Source organism: Trifolium pratense, linkage group LG2 (assembly GCF_020283565.1).
Source record: "Trifolium pratense cultivar HEN17-A07 linkage group LG2, ARS_RC_1.1, whole genome shotgun sequence".
In the NCBI taxonomy this organism is placed as follows: Eukaryota; Viridiplantae; Streptophyta; class Magnoliopsida; order Fabales; family Fabaceae; genus Trifolium; species Trifolium pratense.
In genome coordinates, this window is record NC_060060.1 from 61,703,358 (window position 1) to 61,722,135 (window position 18,778).

General features: G+C 38.6%; 1 protein-coding gene across 1 annotated transcript; it reads right to left on the minus strand.

Moving 5' to 3' along the window:
- Positions 1–463: 463 nt before the first annotated feature.
- On the minus strand, positions 464–6,196 carry LOC123909398 (probable WRKY transcription factor 47). Its single transcript, XM_045960229.1, has 6 exons — positions 5,909–6,196; positions 5,239–5,322; positions 4,942–5,109; positions 3,061–3,303; positions 2,742–2,855; positions 464–1,413 (listed from the first exon to the last, which is right to left on the minus strand). Exons 1-6 carry the CDS (start codon positions 6,029–6,031, stop codon positions 874–876), a joined length of 1,272 nt encoding a protein of 423 aa, XP_045816185.1. The 5' UTR covers positions 6,032–6,196; the 3' UTR covers positions 464–873.
- Positions 6,197–18,778: the final 12,582 nt, after the last annotated feature.

Here is an 18,778-nt window from a genome sequence, read left to right on the forward strand (position 1 = left end):
GTTTGACTCCCGGCTACGGAAATACCTTTTTCTTTTTTCAAAAACAATTATTTGATGAAATAAAAAACGGTTTTAGACACAAATTGTTTTCATTATTTTTTTTAATAAAACAATTGGTTTTTGTCAAAAAAAAATAAAATAAAACAATTGGTTTAGACATTAGATACAAATTTATTTCTTTGCAACTTTTTGAAAAAGTGTCCTAAAAAATCATAGAGGTGTTCGTGCTTGATAAATTTTTTCTTTTATTTGAACGGAAGAGATGAAGTAAAGAAAGAAAATTACACAACATTTATGGTTGTAGATAGACCAAGACAATCTCATAAAACTCGGCTATATAAATATGTATGCTGTGTATATATACATCATATATATATATATATATATATATATATATATATATATATATATATATATATATATATATATATATATATATATTTTCTTCATAGGCAAGCCACAATCACTGTTTGATTTACTTTATATTACAAATTTTTGGAGTCCAATCATTGTTTAAAATTGTGGCACCACCTCAATTTTGGGCACAATATAATGCACATATAAAGATACCAACAACGGCATCGCAACCGCAATTGTGGCAACATCTATTACACAATTTACTCAATGTACATATTTGTAATGTAACTATATAACCGCAATTGAAAACCATATATGACTCTGATTCTCACGCACAATACATCCGTGCAACAATATCTTTTTTTTACTAGAACAACGTACCTTGGCATGCAATAACACTTTTTAACAAGTAATTTTTTTTTATGGCACCGCTGTATAGTGGGAGAGGATCCAAATCCAACTTTTTATAACTAACTAAGATATAAAATGAAAAAGTTTAAGGCTAGAACAAGGGTCCTAATCACTCTTACTAGGTTGGCTAAGGTTATTAATATTTAAAGGATCTGATCCATTTGTGAATGATGACATAGCTGCAAATAATGTTGCCTTAAGAGAAGGATCTTTAGCTATAGCTTCACTCACAACATCAACCAAAGCAAGTTTTCTCTCATTATTTATCATATTTGGAAAACCCTCAAATGATTGAGGGTAACCTTGCAATGGAAAAGGGAACAATGATGATGATTGTTTGTGGTTTTTGAATTGCAAGAAATTACTTGGAGGGAGTGTAAAATCAAGTGTAATTATTGGACATGTTGGAGATGGAGAGAAAGTAGCTATAGCATTTGAGTTTGGTGGAGATAATGGTGAAGAGAAGAGGAATGTGTTTGATAGATTGTTGCCATATTGTAAACTTGTGGATGAGTTTGTAAAGAATGTGTTGAGTGCTGATGATATTAAGTTTGCAATTGGTTTTGCTGCTTGTGGAAGTTGATGATTGTGGTTCCCTTCATAGGTTGTGATGAAAACACTTTCATCCTTGAAACACCTTTGTACCTGTTGAATACAATGTAATTAAATACCATAATTGAGTGAACCCTTTAGGCAAGAAAATTTTATCCATATACATATAACATTTTAAAAGATAGAAACTCCAAAATCAATTTCAATATTTGATCCTTATTAAATCTTTTTTATTTTTATTTTTTATAGATAAATGTTAGATGTTAGTTTTTTTTTTAATGGCAATAATATATTATATACAAAACGCAATAACAATAAGAGAAAGTTCAAAATACAAAGGGGTAAGTACACTCCGCCAGAGATAGAGGCAAGGATCAGCCTGTTGGGTCACTAGAGGCAGCCGATGAATCATCCACATGAACATTTGATATAACGAGTCAATCGGGAAATCATCTACATTGAGCTTAAGAACAACTATAAAAGTGAGTTGGACACCACACTTTAACCCAAAACCTTAAGGTATTATATTAGGTTTATAGATCCTCTCACTTATAAAGTGTTGAACCTATATTTTTAAGCAATGTCAGACTTAACTCATACTTACCGCAAGACAGCCACCCAGAATGACAATAGTTAGTTTCCTTAGCTATCCTAGTCAGTAATCCTTCTATATCCCTCAATTTGCCACAGCCTTATACTTATTAGTAATGTTACTGAAGGTATGCAAAGCTACATGATCCCTATATAGCTTTTGAAATCCTATGTTTTACCCTCATACAACAAAATCATCTTATCCATCTATGAGTCTTATGAGATCAAATGAATGAAGAATTTTCTCTAAAAATTTTAACTTTGTTGCATGTCCGAAAGGTATCTATATGTATACCATTTCCATCGGAAAAAAAATATTGTATCTTCTCCATTGAGCTTCACATTAGAAAATAAATAATTCATAATAATGGAACAATAGTATTTTGTTTTCAAATTTAACTCCAAATAAATAGTGTATGTATCATTATTAAAACAATATACCTTGTATTTATAACAATTTTTATACTTCAATGATTAAAATAAAAACAATTTAGTAAATTATATCATCTTTTTGAATAAGTTGGGTATTACAACCCTCAAAAACAAGAGTTGTAAAATTTCTTACGTTTGAACTCAAGACATGTGATTAAAAAAACTCCAATCATGTCATTCAACACTCATGGATAAAATATTATTGTCACTATTGTCACTACTAGAAAAATTGAAAGATGAAAATTAGAGACAAAAAATAAAATCAATCACCAAGTTTTTGTCTGCAATATTTAGCAAAGGAATTAGAAATAAAATTTCAAATTTTTATGGGTATCTCAAATTTTTTAGTAGTGACATTAAAATATATCTCCTATTTATAAACATTTTTTCTAAATTACCTGCTTACGAACTGGACATGAAGTTCCCATACTACAACGATAATAGGCCCGTGGACAAGGGTTGCCCTTAGCTGTCTTTTGACCATACTTTCTCCATTGACACCCATCCATCATCTGAACATTATTAGTCAAAATCCTGATCAATCATAAATTAAATTATTTTTTATCAATAGTATAAAATTATTTTACATCTAAAATGTATATCCTATTTTTTCTATTAATTATATTGATTAGTATAATGTATATATAATTTGTATTGCTTAAAATTGAGATACATTAATTGTACCAAAATAAAAATATTGAGATACAAAGTCATTACCAAAGAAAAATCTGATCGTGCCCTAATGGACACTCTAGCTCTCCTGCAGCTAACCTCAGATGATTCATCCTCTATTTTTTTATTTATTTCACCTTCATTAATGTTCTCACATGCAAAGTTTCTTCCCATGCTGTTTTCATTGTTTTGAAATCCTTCTTTTTTGCTACAATCTGAAGATGAAGGTTCGTCAAAGAACTGGCGAGTAGGTAACATTGATTTCTCCGCATCTTGTCCATTTCCCTTCTAATTAATTATAAAGAAAAATTTACAATCGTTAATATATTTAATTAGCTTCATATAATAACATAATGGAAAGTTTATTTAACCACATGCACCAAAATTAAGGTTTAATTATTCACGTTGGATTTTGTCCTAAAAAAAATATATATTCATGTTGGATGCGTGCAACCTATTGATGATCGACAACAATGCAGTCTCTATGTCATTTTCTTTAGCATCTATATGATGGTACTAACATAAACAACAAAAAATTATAACCGCTAATTATTGTTTATTTGTTAGTGTTTAACTCTTTGTAGCTAAACCGGACTTAAATAATTAATTATAACATATGTATTGAAAATATATAGAGCCGTTGACCAAGTTGGTATGAGGTCATTTTCATATGAGTTTAATTGTTGTGCACCGTCGGTGTAATTTTTTTTTACACATACACCCAATGACGCGTTGCCACATCATTTAATGAATGTGACACATCATGTGTTTTTAATGACCATACATGATGTGTCTGTATATTATTGGACGCATGTGCAAAATATCTTTACACCGACGGTGCATATAAATTAAATTCTTTTCATATATATATATATATATATATATATATATATATATATATATATATATATATATTTCCAATAATTAAAAAATAAGTCAGGCAAATCTTATAGAGCAAATATCTTTTTTTTGAAAACTTGGTATCCGGCCTTAAGACCGACTAATCCAAGGGGACCAATCCCACCGCCCACTTGCGGGGGCCCCATTTAAAGCCAGAGTTTTTTTGCTCTGTATGGACTTGGCCCACCGAAATTGGCACCAGTGGGAATCGAACCTGAGACCTTGAGAGGAGCATACTCCAAGGGTCCAAGCCAACACCACTCGACCAACCCCAAGTGGGTTAGCAAATATCTTATAGGGCAATTATGAATATGAGTCTCATAAAATTAGATATTGGCCTAACTCATCCTAATAGAAATGGTTTGTAAAGTGAGGATTTCCTCTACTTTATAAACACATGTTCAGATAATCTCACGCCCAGTGTTATTGGGCTTGAGGCACGGATATAAATGGTGGATAACTCGATCAGAAACCTGATAGTAGGTGGCTCAACAGATCGCGGAAGGGACTCTAATACCATCATAGAATTGGGTATTAATTGAGTCTAACTCATGCTTATGAAATCAATTTATAAAGTATGGATTTTGTTTTGTCTATTTTTTTTTTTTTATGATATGGATTGTCTCTACTTTATAAATACATGTTCCGGCCATCTTACAATCTATGCGAGACTTCGTAACAAAATCAAATACTGCATTCATCCTTGAAACTTTTTAAACATACTTTTTAAACATACTAATTTTTTTTTTCTTCAGACACATAAACATACTAATTAAGATAGAATCCCTTAATTAAAAGGATATGACCATAATATATGACAAAATTCTCCCTCAAAATATTTATAATAGCTGCATCACATGACTGAATCTGAATTAAAATCTCTGATTAAACTGTAATATTCATTATCATCTCATCCAAATACTGTTAAATTTAGGATCTTATATTTATACACAATAATATTTTATTTTATTTTTAGCATAAAGGAACAAGGATATAAATAAGAAACAAATTTGAAGTCAAACTAACCGGCAAGTTGTTATTATTTTGAGGCGATGAAGATATTTGATGCATATGCATCGCCACAAGTAAACGATTTTGAAGAACAATGCATCGTTCGTTGACCACATTTAACATTGCTTTCAAATTTTCATTCTCCTTCTTTTCTTCCTCAAGCTTCACTCGGAGCTTCCCAATCTAACAAAAATTACATTAATTAATTATCACACCAAAAATCACTTTATTGATCGTGTATATATATATTAATAATATATATTTACAAAATTAATTAAAAATAACAATAGCTAGGAAGATTAGATTACTCACTTGAATTTGAGGCTTTGCTTGAATTTGATGCGGAAGTTGTGTTGTGTTATTAAGGCTCAAACTTAATAAAAGAGTAGATCCTTGCTGCATGATATTCATGTATTCATTTTTTACAAAGCAAATATCAAGTTAGTAAAAATAAAAAGATCATTTAAGAATTGAAAATAAGTGAAAAGTGTAATGATATAAATTATATATTGTCCACAATTTATATGATTTTTTATATATATAATCCACAATCTATATGATTGATTGTATATTTAGCTAGCTAAAAATTTCATTAAACAATAAAAATGAGATACTTCAAATTTTAAAGCATGAGATTTGCTCAAGTATAGATCCAATAGTTATTCACCTAAAAATTGTAAAAAATTCATTATTATACAATAATAATGAGATACTTCGACTTGTAAAGCATGAGATTTTCTGATTAAGTCAAGATCCAATAAGTAATCACCTAAAAATTTGTATGACTTTAAAAACAAAAGAAAAAAAAAATGGAAATTATAAGTAAGGAAATTTTATATATATATATATATATATATATATATATATATATATATATATATATATATATATATATATATATGAATCAAGTTTGTCTAGGTTAGCAATCGAATATGGAAATTATAAGTAAGGAATAATCAAACATCAAATAAATAATACTTACAGTATTGTTATGAGAGGAAGAAGGTCCATCGGTCTTCTTGATTTGTGAATCTATATTGTTATCATCATATGATGGCTTTTCATCATCTTCCATAAATTTCTTTGTTGAACCTTTGTCTTCCATTTTATGTAAACTTTTTGTTGATTGTTGCTATGTATGCTTCTTGTGAGGATCTATCTTTTGATGCATAAAATAAACTATATATAGATAAGGGGGTGCAGCCAGCAGATTCGGTGGATGGAACTTCTACACAGACCACTAGTCTTTCCTATCTAAGTCTATGTTTCCAGCTACTTGTTTCCCTTTAATTTCCATGAAAATTTTATTACCGTATTTCTTTTTTTATTTTATTTTATTATTTCTTTTAAGTCATTATTTTATATAAAATATAAATTAATTTCCATGATAATTATATTATTTCTTTTAAGTCATTATTTTATATAAATTATAAAAAATGACCTCACGTACTTGTGGATATTAAAAATAAAGTTAACTAGATATGTGGCAAAAAAAAATGACTTATTCTAAAATGGAAGAACCAGATGATTCAGATAGGAGGTTTGAAAAGGTTACGGTGGTGATAGGATTCAGGTACGGTGCTACACAGTGGGAAATGTATCTAGGAAGTCATATTAGTACTCCAACACTCAAGTCAATATGTTATCAAGGAGGAGTGAACGTAAAAAATGTTTAAATTGTGTACCTTGACGTCAAAACTTGCATTTATATAAGGGAGTCAGTTATAATCGTTTGTGCCAGTTGGCAACCACTGTCATTAGAGGGAATGATGGCTATTGAGATGAAACTAGCTAACAGCTCCGTGAGGGTGTAAGTGATCAAAGCCGCAACAGAAGGTGCACAATAGCTATCGTGACGGACTGTTACCATTGGCTTGCATAAGCCTTCGTCAAGGACTGGTTCTGGGCAGGACCTTGGAGTGCTTGGGCTACGTATATTGGGTCTTGACATAGTATGAGACAACTCTAATAATTGTACAAGTGATAAAAGTTTTTGGACCCGTTATATAGGTAGGCAAAAATTTGATCCCTAATATCATGCATAAATTTTACAATTCTAATTTTCACTATTTAAAGTTTTTTTGATAAATTTTACGATCTTTGTTCATCAACCCTAGTTTTCTATTTTCACTGCAAGAAGGGATGATTTTAGGATCAATTTTTTATCCAAAATCACCCCTCTAAATTGTTTTTTTCTTTTCTTTTCATTCAAATAAGTGATTATTCACATAAATTTGCTTCTTGTTTTTTGTTTTTTAAGTTTGTCGTCTTCTTGTGCGACGTTGTGTTTGGCGTCGTTTTGTGCGGCGTTGTGTTTGACGTCGTCTTGTGCGGCGTTTGCTGGTGGTTCATTTTAGTATGGTATTTCGTTGATTCAAATTGATATATCTACTTCAACTCATATTATAGATCTGATGAAGACTTGGACGTCAATGTTGCAGATCCGGGAGTATGAAGATTCCGGTGACTTTAAAAATATGAAATCACATAACGAAGACGAAGAAATCACATAGAAGAAAACTCAAACGAAACTTTAAAAATATGAAAATCACTTATTAATATAAAAAGAAATTTAAAAAAAAATAAAAAATAAAAAATAAAAATTAAGAGAGATAATTTCGAATAAAATCTTTTTTAATAAATCTTTTAAACAGATCCTATCGTGTCTTTTGTGTTAAATTTTAATAAATCTTTTTTTTTTACATTGTTATTAATATAGAATTTATAGTGAGTGACCGAAAATTGATTTTAAAAAAATAAAAGGACACTTGTTCTGGTAAAAAACAAGGGGGTTTGTATTATTGATTGAATGGTGTGATTACATTCAGTTTAATCCTAACAACCCTGAGAGTTTTATATCTCAGAATTCGATCTCTCTTACAGATGAAAATATGAAACTATTTATAGACCATTGAAGCCTTCTTCTCCAAGCTAGGGTTCCTACAAATCCGGTCTTCAGCGCCTTTTCCGGTGATGCAGCGTGAAAGTAGGAATAAAAACCTTGGTCTCCAAGCCATGGCAGTTTCAAGGAGTTGTTTTCTTCATTCCCAAGTTAGTCGCTAGGGAAGGATGAAGATATTTTGTTATCGTGGGTAAATCCGTCTTATGGGCGTTATCCGTCATTACCTACCTCGCCCAGGCCTTATATCGCCGAATGGACGTTTAAAATTTAATTGTTTTGGGCCTGTTTCCTTTCTCGTATTAATTGGGCTAGTTTGATTTTGCTTTTAAGCCCATTGCCCGGTCCACAGCCCCCCAAGTACGAAGTCCAAAGGGGTGAAGTACTTGAATGTGATTCGAATTTTCCCTCTCAATATTATGGCGCGAAATTACATCCTCTACTACTCCCTGGCGCACGTTCCTCTGTTCGTGTGTAATTTTCATCAACCGTCTCCCCACTAACTACTGCCACGATGAGATTTCTTTATCTATAAATGAAGCATTCAGCGCCCCGATCAACTCATCCCTTGTTGTTCGCTGACATTTTAGACTTCTTTTCAAAATTATGTCTCCCAAAAATCCTCCTTTTGAATGCGGTCAGTCTCCCGCCTCTCCGGTTATCAAGCGGCTCCGTCGTATGCTGACCATAAATACTGAAGACCTGATGGAGGATTTTGGCGAATTTTCTGAATTCGTCAAGGAGCTTAACGACTACTGCTGGAGGTTGACCAAAGAAGAGAAACGCTTTCTCGATAGTGTCTTGCGCCTGGAAAAGGAGTTAAAAGCTAATGCCTCCTTTGTGATTGCTGTGGAGAATGTTAAGGAATGTCACTTTGAAGTCACCGAAGCTGTTGATAGCCAGATAGAGATCACGAAAGAGACCATGGGTGTGCAAGAGGAAATCTTAGGAATATGCTTTAACGAGGAGCGGAGAGTGGACGATCGTCTGGCGCTGCTGAACAAGGAGATGAAGCCGCTGGTGAAGAGGAAGAGGGCTCTCCAAGGCGAGATTAGGGATGATGTTGCTAAGCTGATTTCCAGGCGCCATTCTTTGGTGGACCTTTTGGACAAGCAGAACGAGCTGAGAGAGGATCTGAAGCCTATTGAAGAAAACATGGTGAAGGCGAAGAGGGTGAAACGGGCGCTGGAGGAAATGCACCGTCTCGCCGTCGCCGACGCCGGTGAATTGGGGAGTTCTACCATGCCATGAAGTCTTTACTTACTTGCTCTTTTATGTCTTTTTCCTATGTTTGTAATTTGTTTCCGTATCTTTGAACCTTCGTTATTTTCATTCTGTTTCTTGCTTCCGTTGTATTTCCTTTGCGAAAAATTTGAATATTAAGCAATTTCCTTTCCTTATGTGTTGTTCTTTTGTTCCTTTTAGTACTGCCTCCCTTTGCAATCTTCCATAACTAAAATGGGTCAAATTTTTAACTCCTTGGAAACGTAAAAGTGACATTTCTCGAGACAGTCAAAAGTTGGTGGTTACGACCATCCAAACACTTATTGCTATCGTTAATAACGATGTTAAGGTTAAAAGTTGACTATAAATATCACCTGGTAAAGCTCAAATTTATATCAATTTGTTTTGAATCATCACGATGGAAAAGAACAATGCCAAAATGCCTGCTGCTGAGAAGTCTCAAACTCAGCGAAGGAAGAAAAGGGTAGAGGTGTCTACCTCCAACTCCACTCGCTCCCGAAGGTCTAAGGATGTCAAAAAGGTGGAGGTTATCGTTCTTTCCTCGGATACCTCCGATTCTGGTAGTGGCGATGAGGATTACGTTTCGTTTCTGGAGACCTATGTTCCTCCTGAGCTTCGTGCTTCTTCGTCCAGTGAGGAAGAGGGGTCCCGGGTCACCGTGGAATCCAAGATAACTTTCCCTGAGCCTGTGCAAAAGGATTCGGAGTCTGATTGATAGGATTTTAGGATTTTTCCATGTAGCATTGGTTTCTCCTCGTTGTACTTTTTATTTGCTGCTAATAATAAAGATTTTCTTTCTTGCTTTGAGTAGAATGCATTACTTTTATTTTTTCTTGATTTTTTTGGCTTCTTCTCGTTGGGCGTTGTTTTGGATATCTTCGCCGCGCCCCACGGGCGAATCAAACTTTTTCGGCGAGATAATTTGTCCTGGCGTGGCCCTTCCTTTAAAGGCGTTATAGTTAGTCGTCTCGCCTATAGGCGTTGTAATTAAACATCTGACGATAAATATTCTATGATTTACTCTTGGGATGTGCGCTTTGACACGTACGCGATCCGACGACTCGTATGACACTACTCGTTCGAACCTTATAACTTCGAATCGACGTTAGGACTGAGGTTTATAAATAGGGAGTTTTTGCTCTTTTCTTTTCTTCTATTCCTTTTGCAACTTCTAACCTAGTTCTACCCACTTGTCTTTCTTTTCGTAACTTCGGTAGAGCTTCTTTTCTTCCTCTCCAACCTTCGGTAGAGCTTCTCATTCGTCTTCCTTTAAAGACGTTCGTTCCTCCCGGCTTTGAAGTGTTACCCGTAAGGTATTTTATTTCGTACCTTTACTCTTTTTCTTGATTTAGTTTCGCTCAAAGGAGAAAAACCCTAATTCATAGGTTTAGAGAATAGTTATCCTGAGGGAGTTAGATGAGAATGAGGGGAGAATCTCGGCCTCTTCTCCTGGTTACTTTGAGTGGGCGCGACAAGTTCGCGCCCATTATACTAGGGCAAACGGCGTTCTTAATAGCCGGGGATTTTATTCGGAGTTGTGGGGTTTTGATGTTGGAAGCAGTAGCGATAGTGACAGTGATAGCGATAGTAGTAGCGGTAGTGATAGTGATTGTGTCATAATTTCCCCTTCCTCTTTCACAGGAAAGCGGAAAAACCCTTGCCGAGATTTGGTGGTTGCTGGCTATACTCCCGTTACCATGGAAGTTCCTTCAAAATACACTAGTGCGGAGATGGTGATGAGCTTTAGGAAAGCCGTCAGACTTACAGAGTCCAAACATGAGGAGTCTATCATCACTGAGCCTGTCCGAGAAGATGAGTTTGTCTTTTTCAAGAACGGCACCCCGCCGGATTACTTTTACCTCTACACTGGCGTGATCCAACCTCTAAACCTCTGGCTTCCTTTTACTTCTTTCGAGGCGGAGATGTTGAGGGTTCTCAATGTCGCCCCCACTCAACTTCATCCTAACAGCTGGGCCTTCGTAAAAGCCTTCGAGGTGATGTGTCTAGGTTTTGAACTGGTACCCTCGATTGGTGTTTTCTTCTGTTTTTACCATATCAAGAACCTAAAACCCCAGACTATGGTTTCTCTTAGTAGTCAACCCAATCATCGCCTCATGAGTCTGTATGCCTCCAACTTCAAAGGCTTCAAGGACTCCTTCTTTAGGGTTCGCAGTAGCGACCAACTTCCCGATCTAATGTATGATGAGATAGGAGATCCCTTATTCCCTTTCTACTGGACTGACAACCCTAGGCTTATAAAGGGAACCATCTTTGAGACTTTGAGTGACTTTGAGCAGGACATTGTCCACTTTCTTGATTCTTTTGCTCTTATGGACACTGCTGATATCCTTAGATGTGAGGGTAATAGCGAAGCTTTGACAGAGTATTTACGTAAGTGATGAACTTGGCATATATGCATATTTCTTTTTATTTTAATGTTGATCTCGCCTTATTACTAACCTGTGTTTTTCTGATTCCTTTATTTTTCAGAAAGAATGAGGACTATTTCGAATGAAGAAAGACTGGCGTTCTTGGCAAAAGCTCGTCAACAAAAAGCCAATCCTGCTGCTGGCGTTACCGACCCTCTGAAGCAGCTACAAGTGGAAGAGGCTGGAGTTAAAGAGGGACGGAGCAAGAAAAAGCATGATGGGCGCATCCCTGTTGAGATCCCAGGAAAGGCTGCTGCTAAAGTGACGGGATCCGAGGGTGTCGTCCCGCCTCCTAAAAAACAAAAAACTGAGAAGAGTAGCCAACCAGCTGGAGATGCTGACAAAGGCAAAGGCAAAGCTTCAAGTTCTACTCAGCCTTCATCTGAAGATACTGAAGCCGCTGCTTCTCTTTCTTGGGCTTCCTTCGATCCCCTCGAGTTTATTGAGAGGGGGGTGACTATGGTTGGCGATATGACCCGATTTACTAACACTCCTACTGAAGACTTGAGGAGAAAAGCCCTGGAGTATGAGGTAAAAGGTACTCTTCTCAACTATTTACTGACGAATCGGCAGGAGCAGGAGGTCCAAGAGGCAAAACGGAAGGTGAAGGTCGTTGATGATCATCTTGCTGATATTGAGAAGAAATATTCCGAGACCAAGACCAAGCTAGAGGAGGATATCAGGAAGCTGAAGGAGAGCCAGGAGGGCGAGGCGGAGAGGTTGAAGAAGGAGTATGAGGATAAGCTGGCGAAGGTTAAGGAAAGTTATGCCGCCTCCGAGACCAAGCTGAAAGAGAATGCTGCTGCTCAAGATGAGATGATTTCTAAGCTTTCTAAAGAGAAAGATGCGGCGGTGTTCTCCGTGGGGACCTTGGGCGAAGAGAAGGAGAGGTTGGAAACTGACGTGAAGGAGCTTCAACTGTACGCTGCCAACCAGTACGAGGAAGGCTTCGCCTATGCCCTTGAGCAAGTCAAGCTTCTTTTCCCAGACCTCGACGCCAAGAGCTTAGCTGAAGCTGATGCGATGAACCAGATCATAGATGGGAAGCTCGTTCCCTATGTACCTCCCAGTGAATGATTTGACCTTGTTTGTAATGAATTTAATTCTGCCCTTATGTGGCTTTTGTAACTATTTGTATGCCCCTTCGTGGCTTGAACAATTTACCCTTTATCGGGTTTCTATTAACTTCTTTATTTGCAATGATCTTCTCTCTTTATAATTTTGCGGATGAATTTTGCATTACGTTGTGAGGTAACGCCTCCTGTCATTCTCACCTTGGAAACTTTGTCCCTGCACCAGTTATGTGAATCGATAGAAAATACTTTATACATGTTGTCATTTGGCGTTATAGTGAATCGCCTTGCTTTGGTTGTGTGTAAGCTTCTTCTGGCGGTGTTGATGATTTCGCCTTTCTTTGCTGTATCTTTTTCTGACGCACCCAACTCGTAAGACTTACAGGTAACGCCAAGGCCTTGCAACCTTGTTTAATTTTTCTTTTTCTGACGTACCCAACTCGTAAGACTTACAGGTAACGCCAAGGCCTTGCAACCTTGTTTAATTTTTCTTTTTCTGACGTACCCAACTCGTAAGACTTACAGGTAACGCCAAGGCCTTGCAACCTTGTTTAATTTTTCTTTTTCTGACGTACCCAACTCGTAAGACTTACAGGTAACGCCAAGGCCTTGCAACCTTGTTTAATTTTTCTTTTTCTGACGTACCCAACTCGTAAGACTTACAGGTAACGCCAAGGCCTTGCAACCTTGTTTAATTTTTCTTTTTCTGACGTACCCAACTCGTAAGACTTACAGGTAACGCCAAGGCCTTGCAACCTTGTTTAATTTTTCTTTTTCTGACGTACCCAACTCGTAAGACTTACAGGTAACGCCAAGGCCTTGCAACCTTGTTTAATTTTTCTTTTTCTGACGTACCCAACTCGTAAGACTTACAGGTAACGCCAAGGCCTTGCAACCTTGTTTAATTTTTCTTTTTCTGACGTACCCAACTCGTAAGACTTACAGGTAACGGCAAGGCCTTGCAACCTTGTTTAATTTTTCTTTTTCTGACGTACCCAACTCGTAAGACTTACAGGTAACGCCAAGGCCTTGCAACCTTGTTTAATTTTTCTTTTTCTGACGTACCCAACTCGTAAGACTTACAGGTAACGCCAAGGCCTTGCAACCTTGTTTAATTTTTCTTTTTCTGACGTACCCAACTCGTAAGACTTACAGGTAACACCAAGGCCTTGCAACCTTGTTTAATTTTTCTTTTTCTGACGTACCCAACTCGTAAGACTTACAGGTAACGCCAAGGCCTTGCAACCTTGTTTTATGGTTCAGCGCTCACATCTGAGTTGACCTTTAATAAAGATTCAGAGCTCAAGTTTGAGATAACCATTTTTGTTGATTCAGATCCCGTAAATTAATTTGGTTGACGCAAATATTTTGACATATGCAAGAAGATATGAATTACTAGAATTTTGAAATTCAATGAGCCTCGATAAAAACCCCAGTCAAAACAGGGGAAAAGAGTGTCTCATTGTCTTTTTATTCATTTATGAAAACGGTTCTTATACATCATTAAAATATTGCCAAAAGAAGAGAATGGTTTTACTTATTCTTCCATCAGTAACATGATGCTCCGCGATTAGCTGTAGTAGAACTTTAAGTTTGCTACGTTCCACGTCCTGGGGAGGATTCTTCCTTCCATGGTCTCTAGACGATATGCTCCTCCTTCGAAAGCTTCTTGCACCCGAAAGGGGCCTTCCTAGTTTGCCGCGAACTTTCCTCCTTTATCCTTTCCCATAGGTCTTTTCAGCACTAAATCGCCCTCTTGAAAACTTCTTTGTTTGACTCTTGTATTGTAACGCCTAGCGGCCCTTAGCTTTATGGCGAATTCTCTGAAATGCGCTCTTTCTCTTCTTTCTTCGATCATGTCTAGGTTCTCTTCCAAAGCTCTGTCGTTCTCTTCCTGCGTCGTGGTTTCTCTGCGCCAACTAGGAGGATTTATTTCCACCGGGATCATCGCGTCTGAACCGTAGACCATTGTAAATGGCGCTTCTCCTGTCGAGGATTGGGGAGTGGTGTGGTACGACCAGAGGATGGGTGAGATGTGGGCTACCCAAGCTTCGCCTTTGCTATCTAGCCTTCTTTTTAAGGCTCTTAGTATCACCTTATTTGCTGACTCTGCTTGTCCGTTAGCTTGTGGATGCTCCACTGATATAAAGGTGTTTTTGATTCCTTTGCTTCGACAGAACTCTACGACCTTTTCGCTGGCGAACTGTGTACCGTTGTCGGATACGATATATTTGGGCAATCCAAATCTGCAGATGATTTTCTTCCAATAAAAGATTTTTACCTGTTCCGCCGAGATGCTGGATACCGGTTCTGCTTCAATCCATTTTGTAAAGTAGTCCACGGCGACGATGATCCATCGCGCTTGTTTATAGCCAATCGGAAATGGACCAACGATATCTACACCCCACATGAAAAAGGGCCAGGGGGATAATACTGACTTTAGTGGCTCCCCCGGAACGTGATGCAGGTTGGCGTGTCTTTGACATTTGTCACAGTTTCTTACATACATGGCGGTATCATCATGTATATCTGGCCAATAAAATCCTGCTCTTAATATCTTTCCTGCTAATGCTCTTGAACCGATATGACTACCACACGATCCTTCGTGTACTTCAGACATGATGCGCTTGGCTTCTTCGGTACTGACGCATAAAAGGAGGGGGGACGCAAATCCCCTTTTGTATAGCTTATCCCCTACCATTGAATACCATGCCGCCATTTTCTTCAATTTAAAAGCCTTTTCCCTTTCTTTCGGGAGCTCATCCTTTTGGAGGTACCGGATAATGGGCGATCTCCAGTCTTCTTCTTCTATTACCATCATCATCTCTTCCCCGCTGATGCTGGGGGTTTTTATAGTCTCTTGGATAACGGTTCTATGGCTTCCTGGTTTTTTGGTGCTCGCCAGCTTTGACAATATATCTGCTCTCGTGTTTTGTTCGCGGGGAACGTAAACTAATTCGAAAGAATCGAAATGCTTAGCTAGGTTTTGAACTCTTTCCACGTATTTGATTAACTGCGGCTCCTTCGTTTGAAACTTCCCTGATACTTGGTTGGTTACCAGTTGGGAATCACTCATGGCCCTTAACTCTTTTACCTCCATATCGCTTGCTAACTTCATTCCTGCTATCAAAGCTTCGTATTCTGCTTGGTTGTTGCTGGCTTTGAATGCGAAACGTAGTGATTGTTCTATCATAACGCCATCTGGTCCTTCCAGTACTATTCCAGCTCCACTTCCTCGCACATTGGAGGCCCCGTCCACTGAGAGTGTCCAAGACGCCGTTTTCTCTGTTGTTGGCGGAGTAGACATTTCCAATACAAAATCAGCTAGTCTTTGTGACTTAATGGCCCCTCTAGGTGAGAAGGTGATGTCAAATTCTGATAATTCAACGGACCACGCTACCATCCTTCCTGCCAAGTCTGGCTTTCGGAGGACGTTCTTGATAGGGTAATCTGTTTTAACAACTACCTGGTGGCTTTGAAAGTACTGCCTTAATTTTCTGGCTGTGACAACTATCGCGAGAGATAACCTCTCTATTCTTTGATACCTTGTTTCTGCTCCCCTTAGGGTTCTACTTACGAAGTATATGGGTTTTTCTTCGCCCTCTATTTCCTGAACTAGAGCTGTACTCAAGGCTCTATCCGAAATTGCGAGATATAGGTAAAGGGTGTTACCTGGTAATGGGCGTGTCAAGATGGGCGGTGATGCTAGGAACTCTTTTAGTTGTCTGAAGGCTTCTTCACATTCTGGTGTCCAGGAGAATCTCTCATTTTTTCTAAGGGATGCGAAGAAGTGGAAACCCTTTTCGCCCGCGCATGATAGAAATCTGGATAGTGCGGCTATTCTGCCTGTCAAGGTTTGTACTTCTTTCACGGATGTAGGGCTCCTCATGTCTATGATGGCTTGGCATTTTTCGGGGTTAGCCTCTATTCCTCTGCTGGTGAGCATAAACCCTAAGAATTTCCCGGCTTGTACTCCAAAGGAACACTTTGCTGGGTTTAGTCTCATGTTGTACTTTCTTACTGACCCCATGATGTCCAACAGATCATCATCATGGCGACTTCCCTCGGAAGTTTTTACTACCATGTCGTCGATATATACCTCTAAGTTCTTCCCTATTTGCTTGGCAAAAACCCTGTCCATCAACCTTTGGTATGTTGCTCCCGCATTCTTCAATCCAAAAGGCATGACGTTGTAAAAATAATTGCAAGTGTTCGACATAAAGGCTGTATGGCAGGCGTCTGAGGGGTTCATCTTTATTTGATTGTATCCGGAGTAGGCGTCCATGAAACTCAGCATCTTGCACCCCGAGGCGCCATCAATTAACCTGTCTATGTTGGGTAGGGGATATGGATCTTTGGGACACGCCTTGTTTAAGTCTGTGAAGTCCACGCACATTCTCCACTTTCCGTTGGCCTTTTTCACCATGACGACATTTGCCAACCATGAGGGGTATTTTATTTCTTCAATGAATCCGGCTTCCTTTAGTTTCTCTACTTCCTCCGCTATAGCGATTCGTCTTTCTTCTCCCACCTTCCTTTTTCTTTGGGAGACTGGTTTTGTGCTGGGTGATATCGAAAGTTTATGCGTTATCACCCCTTCGTCAATCCCTGACATATCTGAAGGCTTCCATGCGAATAGATCAGCGTTATCCTTCAAGATTTTGATGATTCGTCTTCTCTCCTCGCTGGGCAATGCTGTTCCCAAGCTGGTTGTCTGGTGTGGGTGATCGCCAATTTGAATCTGCTCCAGGTCTTCTATAGGACTTACCCTTCGATCTTGAAATTCCTCCCTCGGATCCATATCTGCGCTCTCTATGATGTTTATGCCGCCTGGAATTGCGGCTCGTCTTCTTTCGAATTTTCCGCTTGCGCTGGAAGTTCGGTGTCGTATCTTTAAGCCAGACTCGTAGCATTTCTTGGCGAGAATCTGATCGCCCCTTACTGTTCCTACTCCCCCATTATCAAGGGGGTATTTTATTGCCAGGTATAGAGTGGACATGGCCGCCCCCAATGTGTTAAAGGCGGGCCTACCTATAATAATATTATAGGAGGTAAAAGGAGTTTTAACTACCAGGTATCGCACCTTGATAGTTTTGGCGTTGCTGCCTTCCCCAAACGTGGTAAGAAGGGAGGCGTAGCCCATTACATCCACTTGTTCGCCAGAGAACCCAACCAGGGTTCCTGAGTAGGGTTGCAATTGTTCTTCTGCCAATTGCATGGCCTTGAAAGCTTCCCAGTACATAATGTCCGCCGAACTTCCTGAGTCTATCAGTACTCTCTTTACATCGCAGTTCAAAATTTGGACTTGTATCACTAAAGGATCATCATCATGAGGCGCTACCTCCAGCCCATCCTTTGCAGTGAACGCCAAATCTGGTACGTCCAATGGTTGGGGTTGTCGTACGAGGTATATTTCCGAGATGGCTCGGCGTACGTACCTTTTTCTTGCTGAGCTTGATTCACCCCCGCCTGAAAATCCTCCCGCTAATGTATTCACGGAGATTCTCCCCTTGGGAGACTCCCTATTTGGCCCAGGGGGATCCCGTGGCTCCTGTCGGGGGACTTTTGGCACGACAACCCGCCCTTGGGCGGCATCGTCGATGAATTTGCGGAGGTGTCCGCTTTTTATTAGCTCTTCGATTAAATCTCTTAAGCGGAAGCATTTTTCTGTAGAGTGACCTCTACACCTGTGGTATGCGCACCAGGCATTATCGTCAAGCCCCATGGGAATGTTACTGGTTCTCCTTGGGGGGAGGCTTGCCAAACCAGTGGCCAGAATTTCGTTTAAGACGTAAACCTTTGAGGCATTTAATGGCGTAAGGTCTTCATTGGCAGGATGGTTCCTGAATTCTCTTCTGGGTGGTTGGCGGTAGGGCTTACCGTGATGCCTTTGCCACGGGTCTCCTTGGTGGCCTCCCGCTTTTGGTCGTGGGTGTTCAGGCGCTCTGGTGGCGCGGCCCACGTATTCCTTCTCCTTAACGTCTCTTTGTCTTTTTTCGGCGTTACTTTCCTCGCCCTTTATATAACACTCCGCTCTCTTATTTACCTCTTGCATTGACGAGGCTGGCTTTTGGGCTAAGGACTCATTGAAGTGTCCTGCTCTTAACCCATTGTGGAAGGCTGCCACAAACATCTCCTGATTGGGATTTGAGACCTTGATGGTGGCTTCGCTGAATCTGGCTAGGAAACTACGCAATGACTCGTCA